This window comes from Anopheles arabiensis, chromosome 2, assembly GCF_016920715.1.
Source record: "Anopheles arabiensis isolate DONGOLA chromosome 2, AaraD3, whole genome shotgun sequence".
NCBI lineage: Eukaryota > Metazoa > Arthropoda > Insecta > Diptera > Culicidae > Anopheles > Anopheles arabiensis.
In genome coordinates, this window is record NC_053517.1 from 65667998 (window position 1) to 65689430 (window position 21433).

The window sequence follows — 21433 nt, forward strand, 5'->3', positions numbered from 1 at the left end:
CGGAAACAGATGTTTCTTCAACGCAGATCCATTAGCAAGGGAGCTGATGGAGACGCCTAGTGGCGCACATCGAGTAATGCAGGCGAGGCGACGTTGCTTCGTTGAATTTTATCGCTTTACTCGTTTGCATAAACATTCCAACCGGTGGCAGTATCAAGCCACTGGCAAGATTTGGCGGTGAGATCACACAACGGACAGAGAGCCAAAGAGAGTTTGTGAGAGAATGCCAGCGACAGCGGATTCAAACGACGTAGCGCATTCGATAAATAAAACGATCCGCACGTCCGCTGGATTCATTCAGGCTTTCGGAGTCGATGGTAGCACACGGAAGGAATTTATACATATTCTGTTCCTTTTTGCGTGCGTCTACGCTACGGAAGCATAAGATAGCAGAATTGTGTGTTTCTTCGCGAATCATAGTTTACGGCAGCCAACCTTAAAGGGGTGCTAGAGGTTCAGCAAACGGTGTACCTAACCGAACCATTCGTATAGTAAGAAAGTGGTGTATCGGCGTATCGTACATTTTTGTATATCATGCTTTCTCAAACGTTGTTTGGTGCTGTGTCTAGCTTTTCGAGTGTAATAAATTAGCTTGAATAGATTGGCCGTTGAATGCCTCTCTCCAGGTCGATATTATCTATGTTGTGCGCGAGTGTGTAAGAAAGTGTGTGTTTGTTTGGTGGTCCGGTTGGACACCGCAGTGTTTTACATATTTTGTGAGTGCCAACGATAGGGTTGAACGCCAGTGCACTGACGGATGGTTGGGATGAGAGTGTGTTTTGAATGTATTAAAAACATGCGGGCACAATTTCGGTGGAAAACAGTACAGTACTGATTGAGATAATAAATTTGAATGCATGCTCGCGTTTGCTCAGTTTATTTCGGTCAAAGCACCATATCTGTACGTTGTACTTATGGGAATAGTTTTGCATAAGTTTTACCGCTAATACCACTGGAGTTACCGCACTGTTTGCGAAGGGATTTTACACAGCAGCGATCGACCAGCATACGGCAGGAGCAAGTACGTTCGAAGTGGTCCCGAGCTCGTTCATCATTTTTGGAGTACACTGCGGTTTGCCCTTCGGTGGCCATCATTATACGCTGCTGAAGGAGTGAAATTTTATCCAGTGCAGGTAATGTGGAGGAAAGGTTTGGCTGTAGGGCGCAAATCGTTCAAGCTTAACACGTATGCTTACCATAAAGTCACTGAGTCGCCCTCTTCAGTATCTTGTTCGCATAATTGCTCATATGAGGCGTCCATTGATGTGGTGTTAATGACTTCTTATTCACTCGTGTTCTAATGTTGATCTAAACGATCAATTTTTATAATTAATTTTCTTTATTTTTACTCTCGTCGTTGCAAAATACCATTGTTTAAAACGAACGTTCTACGAATAGCTAATTACCAAATGATTCCATACTGGAACTATGGCATGGTTTCCACAGTTTTGTGGCACGTGACTTAAAAAAAGCTTATTTAGTAAATGAAGCGGATCGGTTACATGCTATTGCTGGACCAATCGAGGAACGGTAGTCGGTGGCAGGAAAATGAGTGATTACGGTGATTAAATTTCTTGTCTGCAACAGTGTGAGATGCTCAAACTGTTGTATTGATGTAACAGCTCTAAGCGTTGCGATTTAAGATCGAATTCCTGCGATAAATTCCTCGCAAATTTCGTCACATTGCTCTGTTGCTGACGCTTGTTTTAAATCTACAGCACAATCAACAAAGCAGCTTTCAAACTGCAAGCAGTACTTTAGCAAATTACTTGAGTGAAATCGGTGATGAAAAAGCTAACTTATAATTACGATTAATTAAATATGTATGTTAACCAACGAATCGTTAGAAAACACAGTCACTCTGCCAGGAAGTGTACCTCTGCGGCAATCGTTTCTTTGAATAAACGATGAAAACTCGTTGATGGAAAAGTTAATATTTTATGACACTGTTCAGACTGCTGGCTTGAAATAAAATCACGTTCGGATACACATAGATCCATACAGCCGTACGTGATTTTTGTTATATTCTTGCGCTTTTGTAGTTTTTACATTGCACCGCAATGGTTATCCTAAGCCACGATAAAATTTAGTTCAAAGCAGGAAAGCCCGTAACCATATCGATGGATATGAAATATGTACATCAATGCAAAAGAAAGATTAGAGCTAGAACTAACAAAACATTTAAATCGTCTCAGCGACATTCGCAACGAAATATGATCGTTGGTAATTGGAAGCTTGCAGAATGCTGACATTTAATCTAGCTCACAGGACTGTAGAGTGAGTAAATATAATATAAGTTATTTGTTAATGGTGTCCAACGGAGTTAATTATGCTGCAGATTATTACGCATGACGTGTTTAGGTTGAGATTGCACAATCACCTTTGTTGCCTCTGCATGGAAAACGAACGGGTACACGAGAGTCAATTAAAAGGGGGTTCAAGGCAAAATGTATAGGTTTGCATAAAAGGAGCATACACGGAGCGAAAACATGCTCACATACGCACGGTACTTCGAGTTGATTAAAAAAGAGAAAAAATAAACATTAGAAAAGTATTCTCTCTTTGCAAATAGAATCCAGGCAAATACTTTACACGAACCGTGCTGATGTGTTCGCATATAGCAAAGCAAATATTTGAGAATTTTTATTAGAAAAGCCAGCCAAGCAAATGAGTGTAGCAGGTAGTTTGACATTGAGAAAAAAAAAACAAACTGATGTTGTATTATTATTTTGCGAAATATGGTAGTGAACGTTGTGGGTAGATGAGACCATAAATTGAAATGATATTTATTGATTGTTGCATTGAATTCATAGCAAGTAATTATGTGTACTTTGCCGCACACACTCGTTCTTTGCATATTGTTTTTGAGCTGTGAAAGTAATAATGTTGAGAATGTTGAATAAAACACGTGGAAGCACGTTATGGTTGATAAGAGTTCAAAGTAAGTTGGAAGCACTACGTTAAGCCAGAATTGTACATCCTTGGTGCAATCGGTTCATTGATGTGGAATTGGACTGCCAAAAGGTGAACAGTAGGTGTTACAGCGAAAGTCATTTTCGATCATGTTGTTGACGCCGTCCGAATTTATTAGTACGAAGAATTGAAAAGCTTCCGTACCAACAGATGCTCGTGGGGAACGTATCGCATTGCTAGCGAATCAGATTTATGAGCGGGCGTATGCTACCAATGTAGCTAACTACATGTGGGTAGACAAAACCAGGAATAATGGATCCGGCAAGGTGGATTGGTGTTAAAGCTGAGAAGGTAAACAGTTATAAAGTTTACATTGCTGATATTTTTTATTCTCATTCATCGTGAATGCCTCTGCTGACAAACATTGTTTGCGTTTGAGCTTATGTAAGAAAAACAGCACTTTATGTATTTCTTTTTTTTTTGCTATATTTCCTGAACCGAATATGGAACCGTGTGACAGTTCAAGAACTTCGAATTGTTGTATCTTGAGCTGGGAAACAGTATGCAACAGATATACAATTCATATGACACAAGAATCATTGTGTGGTTTTGACGTCGGTCTGTTTGAATAACAGATGGTCTAGTACGGAATAAAATGTATGTCACAAACTGTCACCTCTGTACTGCTTGCCCTCGTATGAATTCCTAAGGGAAGAACATAACATAGTCTTGTCGTCAAGCATTCAGCGCGGCTATTTTCCACAAGGAACAGAAAGTGTAATAACAGTGTATAATGTGAAAAATGTAACTCATTTTCATTTACTTAAAATGCATTCATCATAAAAAAATCAGTAGCTGCAATTAAAAATTAAGTTAGATGATTTAACATACGCTAGTGAGGATACATTATTTGAAATGCATAATAATTCTTAACAAAATATAATCAGAAACATCGTAGATGACAAAACACTGAAAAGATGGAGGACATTTCTTGAAGCCTAGAACAACTGGTTGCCATTGAGGCGTGGTATCGCCTGTATGCTTTTTGATGATGAGATGGATTTTATCGCTCTTTCTTTCAGCGGATTCCCATTGATACACATCCTGTCGAACGGTTCACAATAAGGCACCCAAAAAAGCTACACATAGGCCCAAACCACATATGGTGTTGGCATGTTCAGGGTACACCTACCAACTCTGACCATTAAGCCGTTCTTTCCGCCAGCTGAGCGTGAAAAATGGGAAAAGCTTCGTCATTTTCCGGTACGAAAGCTGTGCCAAAACCAACATTTGCCGGATATTGACTTTTGTAGCCGTATCCTTTATCAAATAATCGCCCGAAGGCCACAAGTGGTCGTCGAGCCAGAGGCGAGAGGTTGGAAGTGAGGAACGCCAATCCATAATCCCTCAACTTTGGTCAGTCCGTTTGGGAAGTAGGTGATACAATTGGTCATCAACCCGCTCACATGTATCGTAATCTATCCACGAACTGTTGCTAAACCTTGCGAGGTTTACATTCGGTCGTCCGATCGGTGGTTCGCCAATTACATCAATCTTTTCCGAGCGATAAGATGCTGGTTGGGGTGGGTGAGATATGATGTTTGCTTTGTGTGTAGTTTGCTTTTACTGTAGATTTGGAGTTACGAAATCTCAAGATTATGTTAGCGTGATTTTCTTTCGCGTACCTTAATAAATGTAAATAACAGCAAATTCGTATGCTTGCATGTGTAAATAAATGAACATTGCTTTGACCCAACGGTTGCCTAAAAAATGACTTTTTTCGGATGTCGATAAATAAAACTAAGACAGATACGGTAAATTTCCCATGAAAGGCAGTTCGAGCTTATCTGCTAAAAAATCTATGACTTCCGGCAGTTATTCGGAAATTTCGCTATGGCGAACGAAGACATGCGTGTAGACATGGTTATGAGTTCTATCCTCGTTTTTTTATCAACTCCTCCTCAGTTTTCGCGACTAAATTGTTGGTGTAGATCTTACGCTTCAGGTTGGTTCAGACATTCTCGATGAGACGACCAGCTGGCGGAATTTGGGCCGGTTCGCTATTTAGGATACCACATCAAAATTCAGCCACTTCATCTTCACAAATGATCGCTTCGAATTGTGGGGCATTGCCAACAGCTTCGAAACCAGTGAACGTGATATATGCTCCTTGACATGTATGTTCAAGTTCTCCAGGTACATGTTCACTGTTTGGCTAGTTGCACCGACCACTCAGCCAAACGAACGCAGCGATGTAGTCGTCAGCAGTTCGAAACCATGCTCCGATTGTTGTCTAATAGTGCCAAGATGTTGGAGATGTCCGTTTTCAACGTGGTAGAGTGCCGTTCTTTGATCGCGCACTTTTCTGAGCAAAGTTGCTACACTTTTTTGACCATCAGGGTAAAAATTCGGCTGATAGATGTGTCAAATTTTGTCTGCTGACTCATGGGTTATAGATTATTGTTAGTGCATTTAACGTTACGTAACGGATACGGGGATAAGGTAGCACTGCAAAAAATCGGCATTTTTTTGTCCATTTTTTAAAATGGAAACATTATTATAATAAAACAAAATGACAGACTCGTTATGTAACATTTGGGTCAATATGAAGCAAGTATAAATGTACGCTTAGTTTTAGACTTTGGGATGATAGTATATTTACAATACAAATTGCTAATGAACAGAATTATCCTAGTTACTCATCTCAAATAAACGGATTCCCTAAAAATGTGTGTGGGAATCCGAATAGAGTGATAGACAGTAGCAAACTGATAAGTTAAGATGAATGGTGTTTTTTTGCTAACGGCGATTTTTGTAGAAAAGTACTGCTACAAAAACGACGAGGTTTGATAAATGGTAATATAAAATTTAAAATATGCAACATTCAATAATTCAATTATTGCCAAATTATTCAATCAATTCTTCTTCTTTGGCACAACAACCGTTGTCGGTCAAGGCCTGCCTTTGTACCCACTAGTGAAGTGAGCTTGGCTTTCTATGACTTATTATTACCATAGCAAGATAGTCAGTCCTACGTATGGGGGCACGGTCTATTCGGGGCTTGAATCAATCAATTATTACTAAAAAAACTAGAATCACTTGGTAACAAATTTGTGCAATTTATTTGTTGTATTTTTTGTGGCAAAGGTTAATTAAGGTTTCAGTGTCACAATCTAATGAATAAAATCATGAATAGTAGTGCAAGCACCCTTTAATTGTCGAATACTACGGGTTTTAATGCAAAATGATTTTTGCTCCAGAATGGTTGTTGATGCTTGTGTGCTGTTTTTTTCCAAATTTATAAACGGATGTATATACTCCTGAATATATAAAAACGGATGTATGCATAATTTATTTTAAACTAATGTTTTATGCATTTACTATTCTTATTTGTCCAAATAACCGGTTTGATTATACGATTACCACTAGTGGCTATCGGTGACAAATCCGCAACAAATTGTTTTAAATACATTTTACCTAAAGTTAATCAAACGCAATAAGTTTGAAAACAATAGAACCAAAGCTTTTTTACATAATATTGATAGTGAAACAATTAAATTTTAGTTTAAGTCGAGACAAACCTCATCATTGAGATGGATTGAGTTTATTGTGTAAGGTATCACTGTTCGTCAAAACTCTTCAATTGCTTTTCGTCTATTCTTGATGCTTTTGTCCTAAACTGTTCTCTGATGGACGTGCGAGTAATGCAAAATGATAACGAACAGCTTAAATTGATGCTTTAGTTGAAGTACTTCCAGAAAATGGTCGACTAAGCTGTATAAGCCATCATGCAGAAGTTTCTTTGTCTTTGCGTTAAAGTGACCACTCTCGTCTGAGTAGCCCACAGACGGGCCAAAGGAAAGCGAACTTTAATCTACTTGTTGTAGTCACACAATCTAATTATTCAATTTTCTTTCTTTGGGTTCCTTCGTAGATGTTTATTTGGGGTGAAGTTCTTGACCTTCTCAGTTGAGCAATCGGACGAGGCTGATGTGTTGAATGTTATAATATTATGGACACGGTGCATAAACGAGCTTTTGAAGATGCTCTTTGAAATATTTTTTCTTTATTTCATAAAATCAGATTTACCTTCTAATCAGGTTCGTTAAATAAGGTCCTATCAAATATAATTATCAGTGCTATTCGATTTTGTTTACATTCCTCAAATTCCTTGGTGATGCAGATAAAGCACGACGAAAGCTTTATTTTGTAGTTGTTGTATAAATAAAATTAACAATACGATTAAAATATACAGTGCAATACAATAAAGAAAATCCTTCATACACAGTAAACGTCGAACTCTGTGCTTCCTAATTTAAGTCAATGTCCTTGGTAATTGAGCTGCAACAGGGTGATGAAAACTTAATCGTTCGAAGTATTTCTTATTGACAAAAACTCAATTTAATGGTAGAGCCCATTAACTCAAAACACGATCCAAACAAAAAGCATATTTATACTGCCAGAAGTTATGGCATGATGTTGAAAGTTTTTTTCTTCAATATTCATGAGGCTTTCCCTCCAACGACAAACTGACAACATTCGTCACGTTTCGTTAACAAATCATGACCTCGGCCTACGGTATCGCTACGACGAGATTCGGCAGTTTTTTCGACGAATTCTTTTTCGTGCCAAAGCTTACTTACTGAGGCTAAAGTGATTTTACAAACAAGCATCTTCTCGCCAATGCTGAGTGAAAGTGAGCTGATTGTTGAGTGGAAGCAAGTGTTCGGCAATAGATGGCATACTTCCCGCTGTCTACACCGTTCAATCATTAGCCCCGTTGGCTGCGAGATAAAATTCGGATGATGCAGAATGTTTGTGATCATGACGCAAATTGAAGGATTATTTGGTAGAAAAAGGTCACGTTAGGTATTTGTTTATGGGCAGTGATTATACGGAACGCATGACTACGAACAAACTAATTCTAATAACTAATCCATGATTACTAATTCTTACGGATAAGTCAGATATTTGTTTAATTCAGTGTATTATTTAATAAAGTGAGTGTTACAATACCACAAGACTGTAGTAATAAACTAAATAAATAATTAATAATGTGTATGGTCAAAAGACTGGCTTTATCACCAGACACATGCGAAACACAGGTCATAAAATAATAGCAATAATAAATAACGTAGGTATCATGGCAAACAAACTACATAAACCACACATATTGTGCAAGCGATACAAATACACCCTATTGTATACGTTGTTTGTCAGTCGAAACTGTATCGCACCTGCAAAAATGTGTGCTATTTTTATTAGGTTTTGTTTCATGACTTGTGCATGGTCCGAAATGAAGAGTTATGCTATGGTTAGGAGAGGTAACAAATGAAAAACAACTATCGAGTAACATTATACCTACCCAGAGCAAACACTCCTCTGTATTGCTTTCGTTCGTTGAATTAGTTTTTTATTGTTTTATTGTTATAAACGAGCAAATGCTTTTAGATTTAATGAGGAATAAGTTGGAAAGATAGGAGAATATAAGTTTAGACCGGTTTTTTATATACACAAAGTCTGTATTGTCTGTTTTTATGTACAAAGACATCCAGGAATAATTCGATTCCATATTCATTCCATGTTCGATAATTCAAATTCCGTGTTTATTATCGTTCATTAATTTATGACAAGAACATTTATAAAACATTTATTTTTTAAAATAAAAGTTTTTATAATATAGATAGGACGCATATAATATAATATAGGACTTAGTAGCTCATCGTCTACCATTTGGTAATTGGAATTAATGCTCTATGATTTGTCTCTTGATTTACTCGTTTGTTATTACAATATATTGTATATTGTTTTGCATTAATCTTGTTGTAATTTTATGGTTGACATGCCATTGAATGGGATGTGCCGTACAATTCAAAGTATCATCAAAATCAAAGTTAAATGCAATAATTGTCTAATTATAAGTCACTGAAAGTCAAGCCCACTAGTAGTACAGGCAGGCCTTGGCCGACAACGCTTGCAGTGCCATAGAAGAAGAAACGCTTGCAGTGCCATAGAAGAAGAAACGCAAAAGTTATAAATATAAATGATAAAACAGATACAGATAAAAAAAATGGTAGTAACAACAGTCAGTATACCAAACATTGAAATTGCTATACCATAGGATTCGTTGGATCATGACTAAATTTGAAGAGCTTTTTGAGAAACCAAATACGTGACAAACAATTCCAAAAATGAACATCCTAATCATTGTACAATCTTGAAGCATTATCCACTAAATACGAAGTATTAGTCAAGAAGGTATGCATGTTGGATAATTGTTGAATGCGTCAACAGTTTCCAATATCTAACGAGGACATAGCAAGTGACAGCATCAGTATAGCCACTCGAAATTTGCCCATGATCCCCCAAATGATTCTCGGAAAGGTACATTCTGGAGCTTTGTTTTCGTTCGTTATCAGAACAACGCACGTTCTATAACTAAAAATAGCTTTTTCAGATCTAAGTTTGCTGGACCATTTTCTAATATTAATAGGTTTTGCAATACAGTTTGCTGCATATTGTTAATTTCTCATACATCCCCGTAGGCGGAAGTATAACTAAAACTACAGTAGTTGTGTTGTGAACATATTTATATGCTTCGTTCAAACAACCTTCTGGAAAAGGTACCAATTGTCACAAAAGGACTACAGCTTTATTGATTCGGGTCTAATCCCATAACTAACAATCCCAAATCCTGCCCTCATATAGTATAATGTGAAGAAAAATAGCACTATCCCACAATAAAGGACCGGAGAGTGCAGTAATGAAACTGCTGGTGGGATCAATTTGTGCAAGAACAGTGAAAAGCAAATGAACATATAATACGGTTTGCCTGATGAACTATCTCCTAGAAAAAAGCAAATCAAGTAACCGAATTACTAATGTTAATGTAATCACCTTTCACTGATTAGTTTGTAGAAGTGCGACAACGGACATGCTCATCTAACATGAATTTCGTTTTTACCATCTAGCAAATAAGTAATTTATCATCAGTCTATTATTTGGTTCATTCTCGCTAACTAGAAATTGAGCAAACTGATTGAGTTTTTTTGTTACCTGGCTGTATGACATAAAACAACGGAAGCATTATTTTGTTTACATATTTATTAAACATGTAGTTAATACACCTTTTTCGAGTCTAATATATATTTTAGGCATACATATTTTGAACATTATTTAACTACAAGCAAACATTTGACTTGACTTTTAGTAATTAAACTAAAATGCTGATGGTTATCTGAACTCAATCGTAACTAAATATTTGCGTTCTCAAATATTTACGTATGTCTTTATTTTGCAGGTCCTTTTCTTTGTTGTTATTTTTTTGCGCGTATTATTTTAGAACTTGATTTTAATTCATTGTGTACTTATTGAATAGTCAAAGATGAATATAAAATTAAAAACTGTTGGCAAATAAATTCTAATCATTTTTATAAGTGAAGATAAAAACGAAAGACCAAACTCCATGAAGCAAACGGATCAACTTTAGGGTTTCAATTGTTACGATTGAATAAGGTTCAGGTAGGCTTCAGTATTGCAGTTGGACGTCAAATGTTTACTAAAAGTTGTAAAAATATTCAATAACATCTTAACATTGTTACCATGGGCTCGAAAACGGTGCAAAAAGTGACATTATCACATCGAAATATTGTTCTATGCAAGGGAACCAATGTTCTGACGGTTTAATGCTCAAGTTAACCAACGCTTTATTTAGAAACAGTCACTAATTAAATAGTTTTTTTATGTTCACGAATCTGACAGCAACGAAATCAACATTTTTCCTGCTACGCATTTACGCATAACAACCACATAACTATGCTTTATTCTAAAAGTCAATGGACTCTAAATCTGTATAGGACTGTTTTCGTTTATATGTATAAGTAAGGGCACGGCAGCTTTATGATTACTACCGCCTCTTGCAGATGTTTCCCATTTAACGTGGTCCTCAAAAACGAGGAAGAGAAATTGGACAAAATCAAACTTTTTCTTTCCACATTGTTTCGTCATGTTTTATGCAATGTTAGCACGTGATACTAAGTTTTCTTTTATTCGTTTTTAAATAAACCACATCTTTTGTAGAACTGTCTAAAAGATACAGGTTGCGTGTCATTTTTTCTCCTTGATCGGTGGAACCTAAATATTTATGTTTTGCAGCGAATTATTCTATCGTGTAGGTTGGGTGTGTACGGTAGGAGTTTTCGGTTTTCCAAGCTTGAGATCTTAATGTCTTCATCCACCCAGAAACCACACAAAATCCACATGCAGGAAACTCCATTCAACCCGTTTGCAGTCGGTTTCGGTTAAAAGTTTTATCAGATCTCGTCCTTTTCCGTGAGATTCTCGGAAGTGCGTATGATGGTGCTTTACGTCGTGGATAGCAAGATGGTGGTTAAATTGCTGGTCGAAATTCTTGTCCATCGTGTTAGGTTAACCGTTGGATGTCGATGTTTGTTCATCGCATAAAAAGAGCTTGAAAAAGAAGCAGACTAGAAAATGGTAGCTACACGCATGTCATTTCGATTGTCCTTGGTTGATTGTTCGGACTACAAACAGTGAAAAGCTGAAGCGTTTACGTTTCTGAAAAGGGTTGAATATGTTGCGATCTCAGATAAGTTTCTCAAGTGCTAGACAAAAACTAGTGGTCCGATACTTAGGATGGAACATGAGGCTGGTTTCCCTTTCTGTGCTTTTTGTAACCAATGACGTATGTTGTTTCAATTAAAAAACTTTATTATTCTGTACGATTCAATTAAAAAGTATTCATCGATTGGGTTAGTAGTCAACAAACATTTATATTGTCTGTGAGTTGGTATGCTTTATTTAGCCCACTGCTGGTTATCTTTTGTGGGAAGCTTGTAGCCGTGGCCTTTGAAGAATTTTATTGTTTATTGAAAAAACAAAACAGGGTAGATGGATTTAAAAAAATTGTATGTCGATATTTTCAAGCTTAGCTGCATGCATTTTTCATACCGTTAGATATACTAAAACTATACTAAAACTATAGATGTTATTTTTTCGGATTTTTCGAAAGTGTTTTTATAACTTGTTTTAAAGGTTTTATAAGTTTTATAAGAATAATAGTTGAATTCCATTTTTGAAATACAAAAAAAAAAAAATTTTTTGACAGGTTTATTGTTTTGAACTTGCAAACCAAATTTGTAGAACGATTTTTCAAAAAACTGTAATAGAAATTTTAGTAACGACTCACGATGCGTTTGAGTGTGTGCTACATTACATATGTTTTAACACTTTAAAATTATTTTATTAAAGTTTAAACGGTTCAGATAATTTTGCAAATTTAGACAAGGTGATGGTATTAGAAAAAATATATAAAGAAAGGTATAATAGTGACATACTTTTAAATCCTTTCTCGTTACTTCTGCATCAATTAAGATTCTTTCTAGGGATTAAATTGCACAGGGTTGACTTCATCCTGTTAAGAATGTGGTAAAAAGCGCAAATTAGATTTCATGTCATCACGATGCTTCACAAGAAATCTATGAGAGTGAAGGTGGCGAGAAAATCGTCTCGTTTGTAACCAGTGTCAGCTTTTACTGCTGTTTCTTTTTTAATAGAGTAATGCCATAGCGAATCTTGGCGACCAAATCGAACGGCAGAGCTTGAACATTTTATTTTTTCAGATCGTGCCTTTAACCGTGATTCTGCCATTGGAGAATTTTTCAAATTGGTCTCAACATACCATCCCACGTACTCGAGGGACTGGTTTACGAGTGTTTCGTTAGGGACACAAACACAGTGCCAAATGGTTGCCGGGTCTGGTTATATCTTTACAATCTAATTTTGTGTTTTTATTACCAACTGGAGAATGGCATTGTTTTTCTTTTGGTTTGTTTTACGCAACATTTTATCTAGACCTTAGCAACAGGAAAAGGTAAGCGTTAATTATATTAATATCTGGTACTTTTGAAGTTTCAATTATTTACATTCTTCAAAATTCCTCGCAAGATGAGAAAAAGTGTGAAGCAAATTGTACAATAAAATAACAGCCGGGGGGGGTCAGGAACAGGAGGCCTTACGTAAGAATGAACTTTTCTTTTACTTTTTTTTATAAATGTAAAAGTGATGCGTTGTCCAAAGGTTTCTCTAAGTCTTCTTCTTTTTCAGCCCAACAATTGCAGTCGATCTAAACCTATGTATATTTAAATGTAAATATGTAATCTAATAAAGTAGCATATAATCAGGGGTTTGAAGAATATATGCAGCTCCAGCGAGTACTTTTACATTTGAACTGACTCGTGAATTAAGTGTGCCTTTCTAACTAAATATATTTCAAACTGAATGTGATTTAACAATGTAATTTATATGGAGGAACTTTAATACTATATAAAGTATGGTTCTTTATTTTAATTCGAAAAATATAATAACATACTCGACTAACGATCGTGAATCATCCCCTTCCAGAATTTCTTGAATTTGTCTTTACCGAAAATATATGTACACACTCTTCCTCCCGTCACTGCGATTGAGTCATTGAGCGTAGCATAAACTTAGCGTGTTACAATAATATAATCTACCTATTCTGAGATAACGGTTATTACAGGCACGAACATTTAATGTGTTATTAGTTTCAAAAAACAATCCTTCAAATGCGGCATATCACAGTAAATATCAAACAGCAATTCATAGATCATGTTAAATTAAATATTTGTATTAACTTTAGGTGATTTGCTCAACAATTTAAAAGTAGAATAATGTAATTCACAAAACCTATGAATGGTAAAGCGTTTTCTGTCGCACGGTAATCAGTGTTTAGAGAAGAATATTCCTCGAACCAGGCATTACTCGAAAATTGCTCATTTGGCCTCTAAGGTCAAGGGCAAATTAAAACCGAGTTGATTATTTTAACATCGCTTGCTCGCGATTCGATGGAATGCTATCAAATTTGGATGCTCTGATCGTTCATTCCCCAAGCATCTGCTGTGATGGTGAGGTGTCCGGTACTGTTCGCAAAATAGGCCGCAAGTAGAATAACGAGGCCCTGGGGTAGCTTGCATAGGACAGCTCCCATCCAGGGTTTTTTTTATTTCGATAAATCCCCACAACGCTCAGTGCAGGATGGAAATTTGTGGTGTGTTTCTGTGAGTAACAAGTTTCAGCGATTCCACGACCTCTACTCTCGGTAATTGTAATTTAATCCTCTGTTTCTGTGGTGTTGTTTCTACTCAGGCAACGGACGGCCATGCTGATCGCAGTTGTAATTACCGGGAGCTTTGTTCTGTCAAATTGTGCAACTATACCGTCAACTCTAAATTGTATTCACAACGTTGCAAGGTGCAAATTTGTCGGAGCTTCCGTACGGATACTCAATGACCATCAGCTACCCACATACCAGCTGGCGATAAGTGGGTATGACGGGAAATCGAATATCACGGTTTCATTCATAGACAGTGTGCTGGAGTACGTCCCCGAATTGGTATTTGCATCACTTCCAAATGTTACTGATATTCAGTTAACCAGGACGCAGACATGCATTCTGCATGAGAGAGCTTTTCACGGGCTAGAGCGTGTTGACGCCATTATGATAGCAGAAAATCCTTTGCAGGCCCTGCCGCAAACCATCTTCCATGGATTATATACGCTACGAACACTAAAGCTTATCGATATCGGCCTGACAACAGTTGCTTCCGAATGGTTTCGTGATCTAACTTTGATGGAATCCTTGATCGTGTCAAACAACCGCATAACAACGTTAGAAGCCAATGTGTTTCAATATTGTCCAAATATCCGGGATTTAGATTTATCAGTCAATTTAATTGAAAGTTTGCCCGAAACGGTATTTGATTCACTAAGTGATGTGGAGTCTATCAAACTGGATAGTAATCGTTTGGAGAATGTACCAGAAAATCTGTTCTCCAACACAGGCGATCTACGAACATTAACTCTCAGTAACAATTCCCTAACACTTATTTCACCTATTTTACTGCGAAACCTAAGCAACCTAGAAGAGCTTAACTTGCGTTGGAATCATATAGAAGATTTTCAGCTGCTGTTTTTCCCGTCGATTCAACCATTTGCGCTAGATCTGCGAAATAATTTGCTCACTTATTTTGATCGAACCATGCTTACTGTGCTAGAAAATCTTGATGCCATATGGCTCAATAATAATCGCATTAGTGGCATCGCGCCTGATACGTTTCATGACGCGGTCAACACGACGTTGATCGAACTCAATGATAACTATCTGGAAGAGCTACCAGTGGAGCTACTGGCTGGGCTCACCCATTTGCGGGTATTTGCGGCAAGCAATAATAAAATAAAATCAGTCCCAGAGGAGCTATTCCTTGAGAATCTGGAAGTGAAGGAGATACGCCTATCAAGCAATTTCATCGAAACTTTTCCATCGAAGTTTTTCGCCGAGCTTCCCATCCTAGAGGCATTGTATCTCGACCGAAACAACCTCATAGAGATACAGGAAGATGCTTTTGTGGATTGTCCAATTCTACGTGTTATAGAATTGAGCTATAATCACCTGGTCTCAATGCCACCGCGTATTTTTCAAAAACAGCAAGAAAGCATTGAATCGCTTGAGGCCAAGGCTAACCTTTTGTCAAATATAGAGTTTGTGAAGAACTTAAAGCATCTCAAAACCTTAAACCTTGAAGGAAACCAAGTGAGCGAGCTGCAGGGAGGAGAATTCAACGGCTCGTCTAATATAACTCATTTGATGTTGGCGTATAATCATTTGCATCGGTTGTCGAATGAAAGTTTTCAAGGCCTGATTAACCTAAAGGTGTTAAACTTGTCAAATAACACAATTAACTACATCGGCCCTGATACATTCGTCGGGATACGAACTCTTCATGAGCTTTATCTTAACGGAAATGATATAACCAGCTTACCAGAAGATGTATTTGTTTCTCAGGAAGCGCTCGATAAGCTTTCGCTGCGAGACAATGGGCTTGAAACGATTTCAGTCAGGATAATACAAAACCTACCTCGGCTAAAACACCTCGATCTGTCTAACAATCCGATAGCAAACATTCCAGACCAATTTCTGCAACGGAACATGAACCTAGAACGACTGTCGTTAAACGAGGTACGCCTGCAGCGACTCAGTAAAAAATTTATACCCGAACCAAAGCTGATGAAATATATCAGCCTAGTAAGGTGCTCCATCGTAGAGATTGAGCCGGAAGCATTTTGGTTGTTTGGTTCGGTGTACTCATCGGAGGTGTATTTGCGCGAAAACGAGCTAACTATTCTTCCGAAAGGGTTGTTCCGCACTTCTCGGATGTTGTCAGTGTTGGATTTGTCGTTCAATCGTCTCACTCATTTGAACCCGGATACTTTTGCTTCCGATAGCTCGTTGCATGAGCTTTACCTGGAAGGTAACAATATTCGCCAGCTGGCGGCAGGAGATTTAGCCATTTTCCATAGCCTCAAGATACTGAACCTGAGAAATAACTGTATTGAATGGATTCCCGAAGGTACGTTCGAGGGGTTGGATAATTTGGAAATCCTGGATATAGGCTACAATAAGCTGACACAGCTACCGTTACATGTGTTTGCCAACCTAATCAACCTGCAAATCATTAGCCTTGATGGGATGCTGCTGCAATCACTTGACAGGGATTTATTTATCAACCAGTCCAATCTAGAGAAGGTTTTTCTACAAGATAATATGTTGCGTAAGTTAGAGATCGATTTGTTTCGGAACAATGTTTTAATGACGCATTTGAGTATCGCCAACAATTCTTTCGCCAGCTTTCCATTGCACAATTATAAACAACTTAATGAATCTCTGCGTTTCCTTCACATGTCAGACAACATGATTGATTCTTTCATTGTTACACCGGCTTTAACTGAGTTAAAGGCATCACGCAACAACATCTCACTCATTTTGGCAATGGCCAATGTGGAACCGTCTCTGGTTAACATCGATCTGTCATCTAATCGGCTTTCTTCTATGGAACAACTCAAAGATTTTAAGCATCTGGAGTCATTAAATGTAGCTCATAATCCGCTAGTTATGTTTGATTTTACACAACTAGGTGTGTTCTACAAGCTTAGTCATTTCAACGCTTCCTCTTTGGATGTGCCATCGTTAAATCTAACAACCGATGGTATGTTGCTACCAACATTAACCAGCCTAGATTTGTCCAACAATGGGTTACTTACGGTATCGGTAGAATTTTTAAGAAGTTTTCCACGGCTTGCAAGTCTCTATCTTCAAAACAATCCCCTACGTAATTTTAATTATCAATTCTTCTTTGAAGTGCTGCCATCGTTAAGCCTTCTTGGACTAGACCCATGAAAATGAAACAGACGAAATAGCAAGAATCTAGTAGGGTAGACATTGTATAGTCTGTAATTGAGACATTATAATGAAGACAAAGCTGGGTTTAATTGCTTTCTTTTGCATAAATTGCAAATAACATCATATACATATGAATAACAGATAAATTTGAATAGCAAATGAAAGAATGCCGCGATATTTGTAAAAGATTTAAACTGGTTTAAAATAAAACAAAACTGCAGAAATATATGTGTGTTATTTTGTAACGAACATGGTTATATAAGTTTAACAAAAAACGGAATGTGCTTTTTTAAAATTTTGGTAGTTTTTCGGTATGATTTTAAGTCTGGCGCAAGAAACATGTTATATTTTTATACCTTGTTAAAGAGTGTGATGAATCACCACGATGCATTTTTATTAAATCAATTTGGGCGTCTTACTAAATCATTAAATCATTTTGGCCGTAAGCAATGGTCTAAACGGCCCAAGCCGTTCCTTCCGAATAGAAAATAAAACAAAGTATACATTATTCTTCTTACATCACTTTTCCATCTTATTTTGTACTGCTTTTTTAGTTGTACTCATACACTGAAAGAGTTCATTGTGAAATAAGAACAAGAACATTTGATTGCCATACGACAAAACAAATTAAGCAGAAATGTAAAGATAAAAAACTGTAGATTATAAGCAAGGGTACTTTATAATTGGGTTAGTTACCCGAGAACATTCGATTAACGTCTCTTCAAAGAGATTAATCACAGTCTTCTATGGTGGCCCTAGCTTCCTCAAACCTATCTTCAGACGAAATAATAAATAAAGTGAGACAGAAAGTGAGGCACTAACAAAAGAAGGAGATCTTATTATGAAATAAATTCATTCTATATATTCCATTGTTTAAAAATGTGAACACTGTAACATTTTAGATTGATTTTAAAAATTGTTGCAAGTAACTGTTATATCAAAAAGACGCAATCTTAATTGAGAGTCACGTGCATTCAAATTGTTTTTGTTTTTTTTGTCTTATACAAGTATATGGTTTCAAAAGCATTTCTTGGTTTTGATGTGTAAAAAGAAGCTAGTGCAAAAAATCAACTTGTACAATTAAAAAGTGCAGTATGCCTCAGAGTTCCGTTTTCTCGCTCCACGGGGATTCCAAGATACGCTGTTTTCAAAAATTGAATCATAAATTGAAAAATTCAAATATTTCATTTACCTTGTTACCCCACCTTGTTACTGCAATTTTAAAACTATAAAAAGAATGAATAACTTGGCTCATTGTACACCATCCCCTCCACGTCCACGCAAACCAAAAAATATACTTTATTTATGTTATTCTGCATAAAATCGCGATGTTCGACTCAAGCAGATATTTGAGTTTCGCTAATGTCTTCGGAACGCATTAACCGCGTAATTCAAGTAAAAACTGTAATCCATTCAACATTTAAAATTGATTTCGTTTTTCAATTTACATTTTCACAAAGCGAATCTAAACATCGTGTTTGAAACTTTACAATTATCCAGCGGAAAAAACGAAATATATTACGGAGGTTATAGCAATTTCTGATGCGACCAACTACAAAAATGGTATGCGTAAATCTTTCGTTAATGGAGTCGTGTGTATGAAGATAAAACCGTAAATCTTCCTTTTTTCACGAGATAGCCTTTCTCGAGATATTCAGAGAACGCGTGTTTGGTTTATGTCTGCATGGCTTGAATTGTGTATAGGTGTTAGTAGCTTCTCGCGGCAATATTCAACAGGAAACTATGCTCACGGGAAGTAAATGCTAAACAGGAAAACGTAGTTTACTTTTTGCAAGAGAAGAATATAAGGAATCAAATATACTATAATGTTGACAATATGCACGAAATACAACATACAACTGAAAATATATTAATGCTTCACTTTCTTCACGAGATGTATGTATGTATTAGCAAGCTCGAAGAGGCGTACTCGTAATAAGTTTATATAGCGCAAGGTCAAACAAATAAGATAGCTATACATATTCTATACATCACTTTCCCTATAGAGCTCGGTCCGGCCCACACTGGACACCAATTAGTGACAAGACATTAAACGAATACTTGGAACTGTATAAACATCATTAGACACAAATCTGTGGGCGATAAATTAGTCGCACCTGGTGGGAAGCACTTATCATGCCTAATGCCTCTAATTAAGTGGAATAAAAGGTATCATTTCTAAAATTCGACTCTAGCCTATAAGAAGTTAAATATTAATGAGCCATGAAGTGTGTGTTAGTAGATTAATGAACTTTAGAATCATATCTCGACTAAGAGATACATTTTATTCAGAAGGAATAATTGTTTATATATTGGTTTTATTTAGACGACGGTTCTCATATTTCAATTACCAACAACGAATCTTGTATACACGAAGGTCTGAAATAAACTGCATAAAAAGTTTGAAAATGATCGAAACAAAGGAATAGCGTTAATAGTTGTATATAATATCAGACTTTCAGTAAAACTGTTTCGGATTGTTTAGGTGGTATGTCATCAAATAAAATCGTTTCTCCACCGCGGGTTGTGTGAAGTAAAGATATTAAAATGAATTCTGTTAATCGTTTTTTAATGCAAATACAGATACATAAATCGTATAAAAGACTGTCACTACTCTAGAGAATGAATGTGAAATCAGATAGCCACTTATAAGCACGGGATAATAAAAATATATATATAAAGCCTGGCTTTGAGTTTTGGGGTTTCAGTTGACTGAACTTCAAACATCATGCTGTTTGTTCAAGTACCAAAGCCTATAAAACGCTTGGAATGAGAAAATATTGAAATAAATCCATCAGCTCCATCTTTCGTCGCCGTCCTTTGTGTTTGATAAATACGATTCCTGTACAGCTTTTTCGACGCGAATCACGTTTGAGAATTTAACGTTACAAATTTATAAGACTGGAATTTTAATCATCTAATTTGAATGAGTGCTTGCAATCGTGGAAATCTCAAAAAGAGATGAGCATTTCATTGATAATATGATCACTTGGTTGAACATAATTGTTCTTTGAGAGTTTCTTTTGATCATGCGTATACTGTAAAAAAGCTTGAAGACAATAGATATTTTTTTAAACTTTAAAAGAAATTTTTTGAAGGGTATACTGTAAGGAATTCCAATCCCTAAGTCAAAGTAACGTGTTTGAATTTCTAGATTATGTTCACAATCCCCATCATACTTTTAAAACTTTTTTTAATTGTTGAAATTTGTGGTAAAATAGAGGTATTTGTACCCTTTTGATCATCTTAATGCTTCATCTTCATTACTTTACATTTACATATCATATCTGAACAATTTACAATTTACATCTTCTGTAATTGAAAAACGGCGGCATCAGAGGAATATTCAACTAGGAAATCTAGCAGAAATCTATACCATTTTAAGGAAGCATACCAAAAATCCGCTCTTGTTAACTCAATGCACTTATCTTATGCATTTATGCGCTAGTAAAATAATTGATAAAGGTCGCACTATTTCGTATTTATTTAAATTGTCCCATCCGGACCTTATCTCCTAATCAAAGACTGACTATCAGACCTACTTACTTACTGATCCGACGCTACAACCGCTTTGCGGTCTTGGCCTGCCTCAGAAGTGTCCGAAACCGGTCACGGTCTCGCGCCTTCGTCTGCCAGTCTGTTATCCCGGCCTTAATGGCGGACGTCTCCACGCGATCTTGACACCTCAGTTTGGGCCTACCACGCTTCCTCTGTTCTTGTGGACAGCCCAAAAAGATTTTACAAGTTGGATAGTCCGTTTCCATGCGTACAACATGGCCAACCCACCAGAGCCTGGCGAGCGTGATACGCTTCACGACAGTGAGGTCGCCGTATATCGTTTTTTTTTCTCCTTCCACCGGTTGGCAGCCAGAATCCTTGCGCGCAACTCAGCTTTCATGCTATTGTCGTGCAAAAATATATTGGTATTTTTTTCAAATTTTTAAAAGCTTTGTTACATGACTTTTTACGAAAACACGAATTAAGGGTAGTAACAATTTAAAACGAAACGAATTAGGGTAGTAAACAATTTGCATTTAAAAATCATCAAAAAATACACATAACATATATTAGGAGGGTTTACAGTAATAAACAAAAATTAATAATTTGTAGAATAGAACTTTTTCCGAAGGAATTGAGATTTTTATCTAACCTATTGATGACCCCATATTTCTTTGCAACCTTTGATATGATGTTGTCCATGTGAGGGCTTGAAGTAAGTTTATCATTGAAAATTATTCCTAG

At 36.7% G+C, this 21433-nt stretch overlaps 2 protein-coding genes across 3 annotated transcripts in view; both read left to right on the top strand.

Annotated features, from left to right (window-relative positions):
• Positions 1-315: 315 nt before the first annotated feature.
• Positions 316-21433, top strand: part of LOC120893353 (G-protein coupled receptor dmsr-1) — a 63834-nt gene continuing 42716 nt past the window's right edge. For both annotated transcript variants that reach the window (XM_040295170.1, XM_040295169.1), the window contains exon 1: positions 316-1133. The gene's annotated coding sequence lies outside the window, so the exon portion shown is untranslated. The remainder of the gene's footprint in view (positions 1134-21433) is intronic.
• LOC120893350 (slit homolog 1 protein-like) lies at positions 13855-17436 on the top strand. The gene is made up of 2 exons (XM_040295164.1): positions 13855-14012; positions 14101-17436. Exons 1-2 carry the CDS (start codon positions 13990-13992, stop codon positions 17186-17188), a joined length of 3111 nt encoding a protein of 1036 aa, XP_040151098.1. The 5' UTR covers positions 13855-13989; the 3' UTR covers positions 17189-17436.

Coding starts and splice junctions, on each gene's coding strand:
- LOC120893350 (XM_040295164.1), top strand. CDS start 13,990: ATGGAAATTTGTGGTGTGTTTCT. Junction 14,013..14,100: donor GAAATTTGTGGTGTGTTTCT/GTGAGTAACAAG, acceptor GTTTCTACTCAG/GCAACGGACGGCCATGCTGA.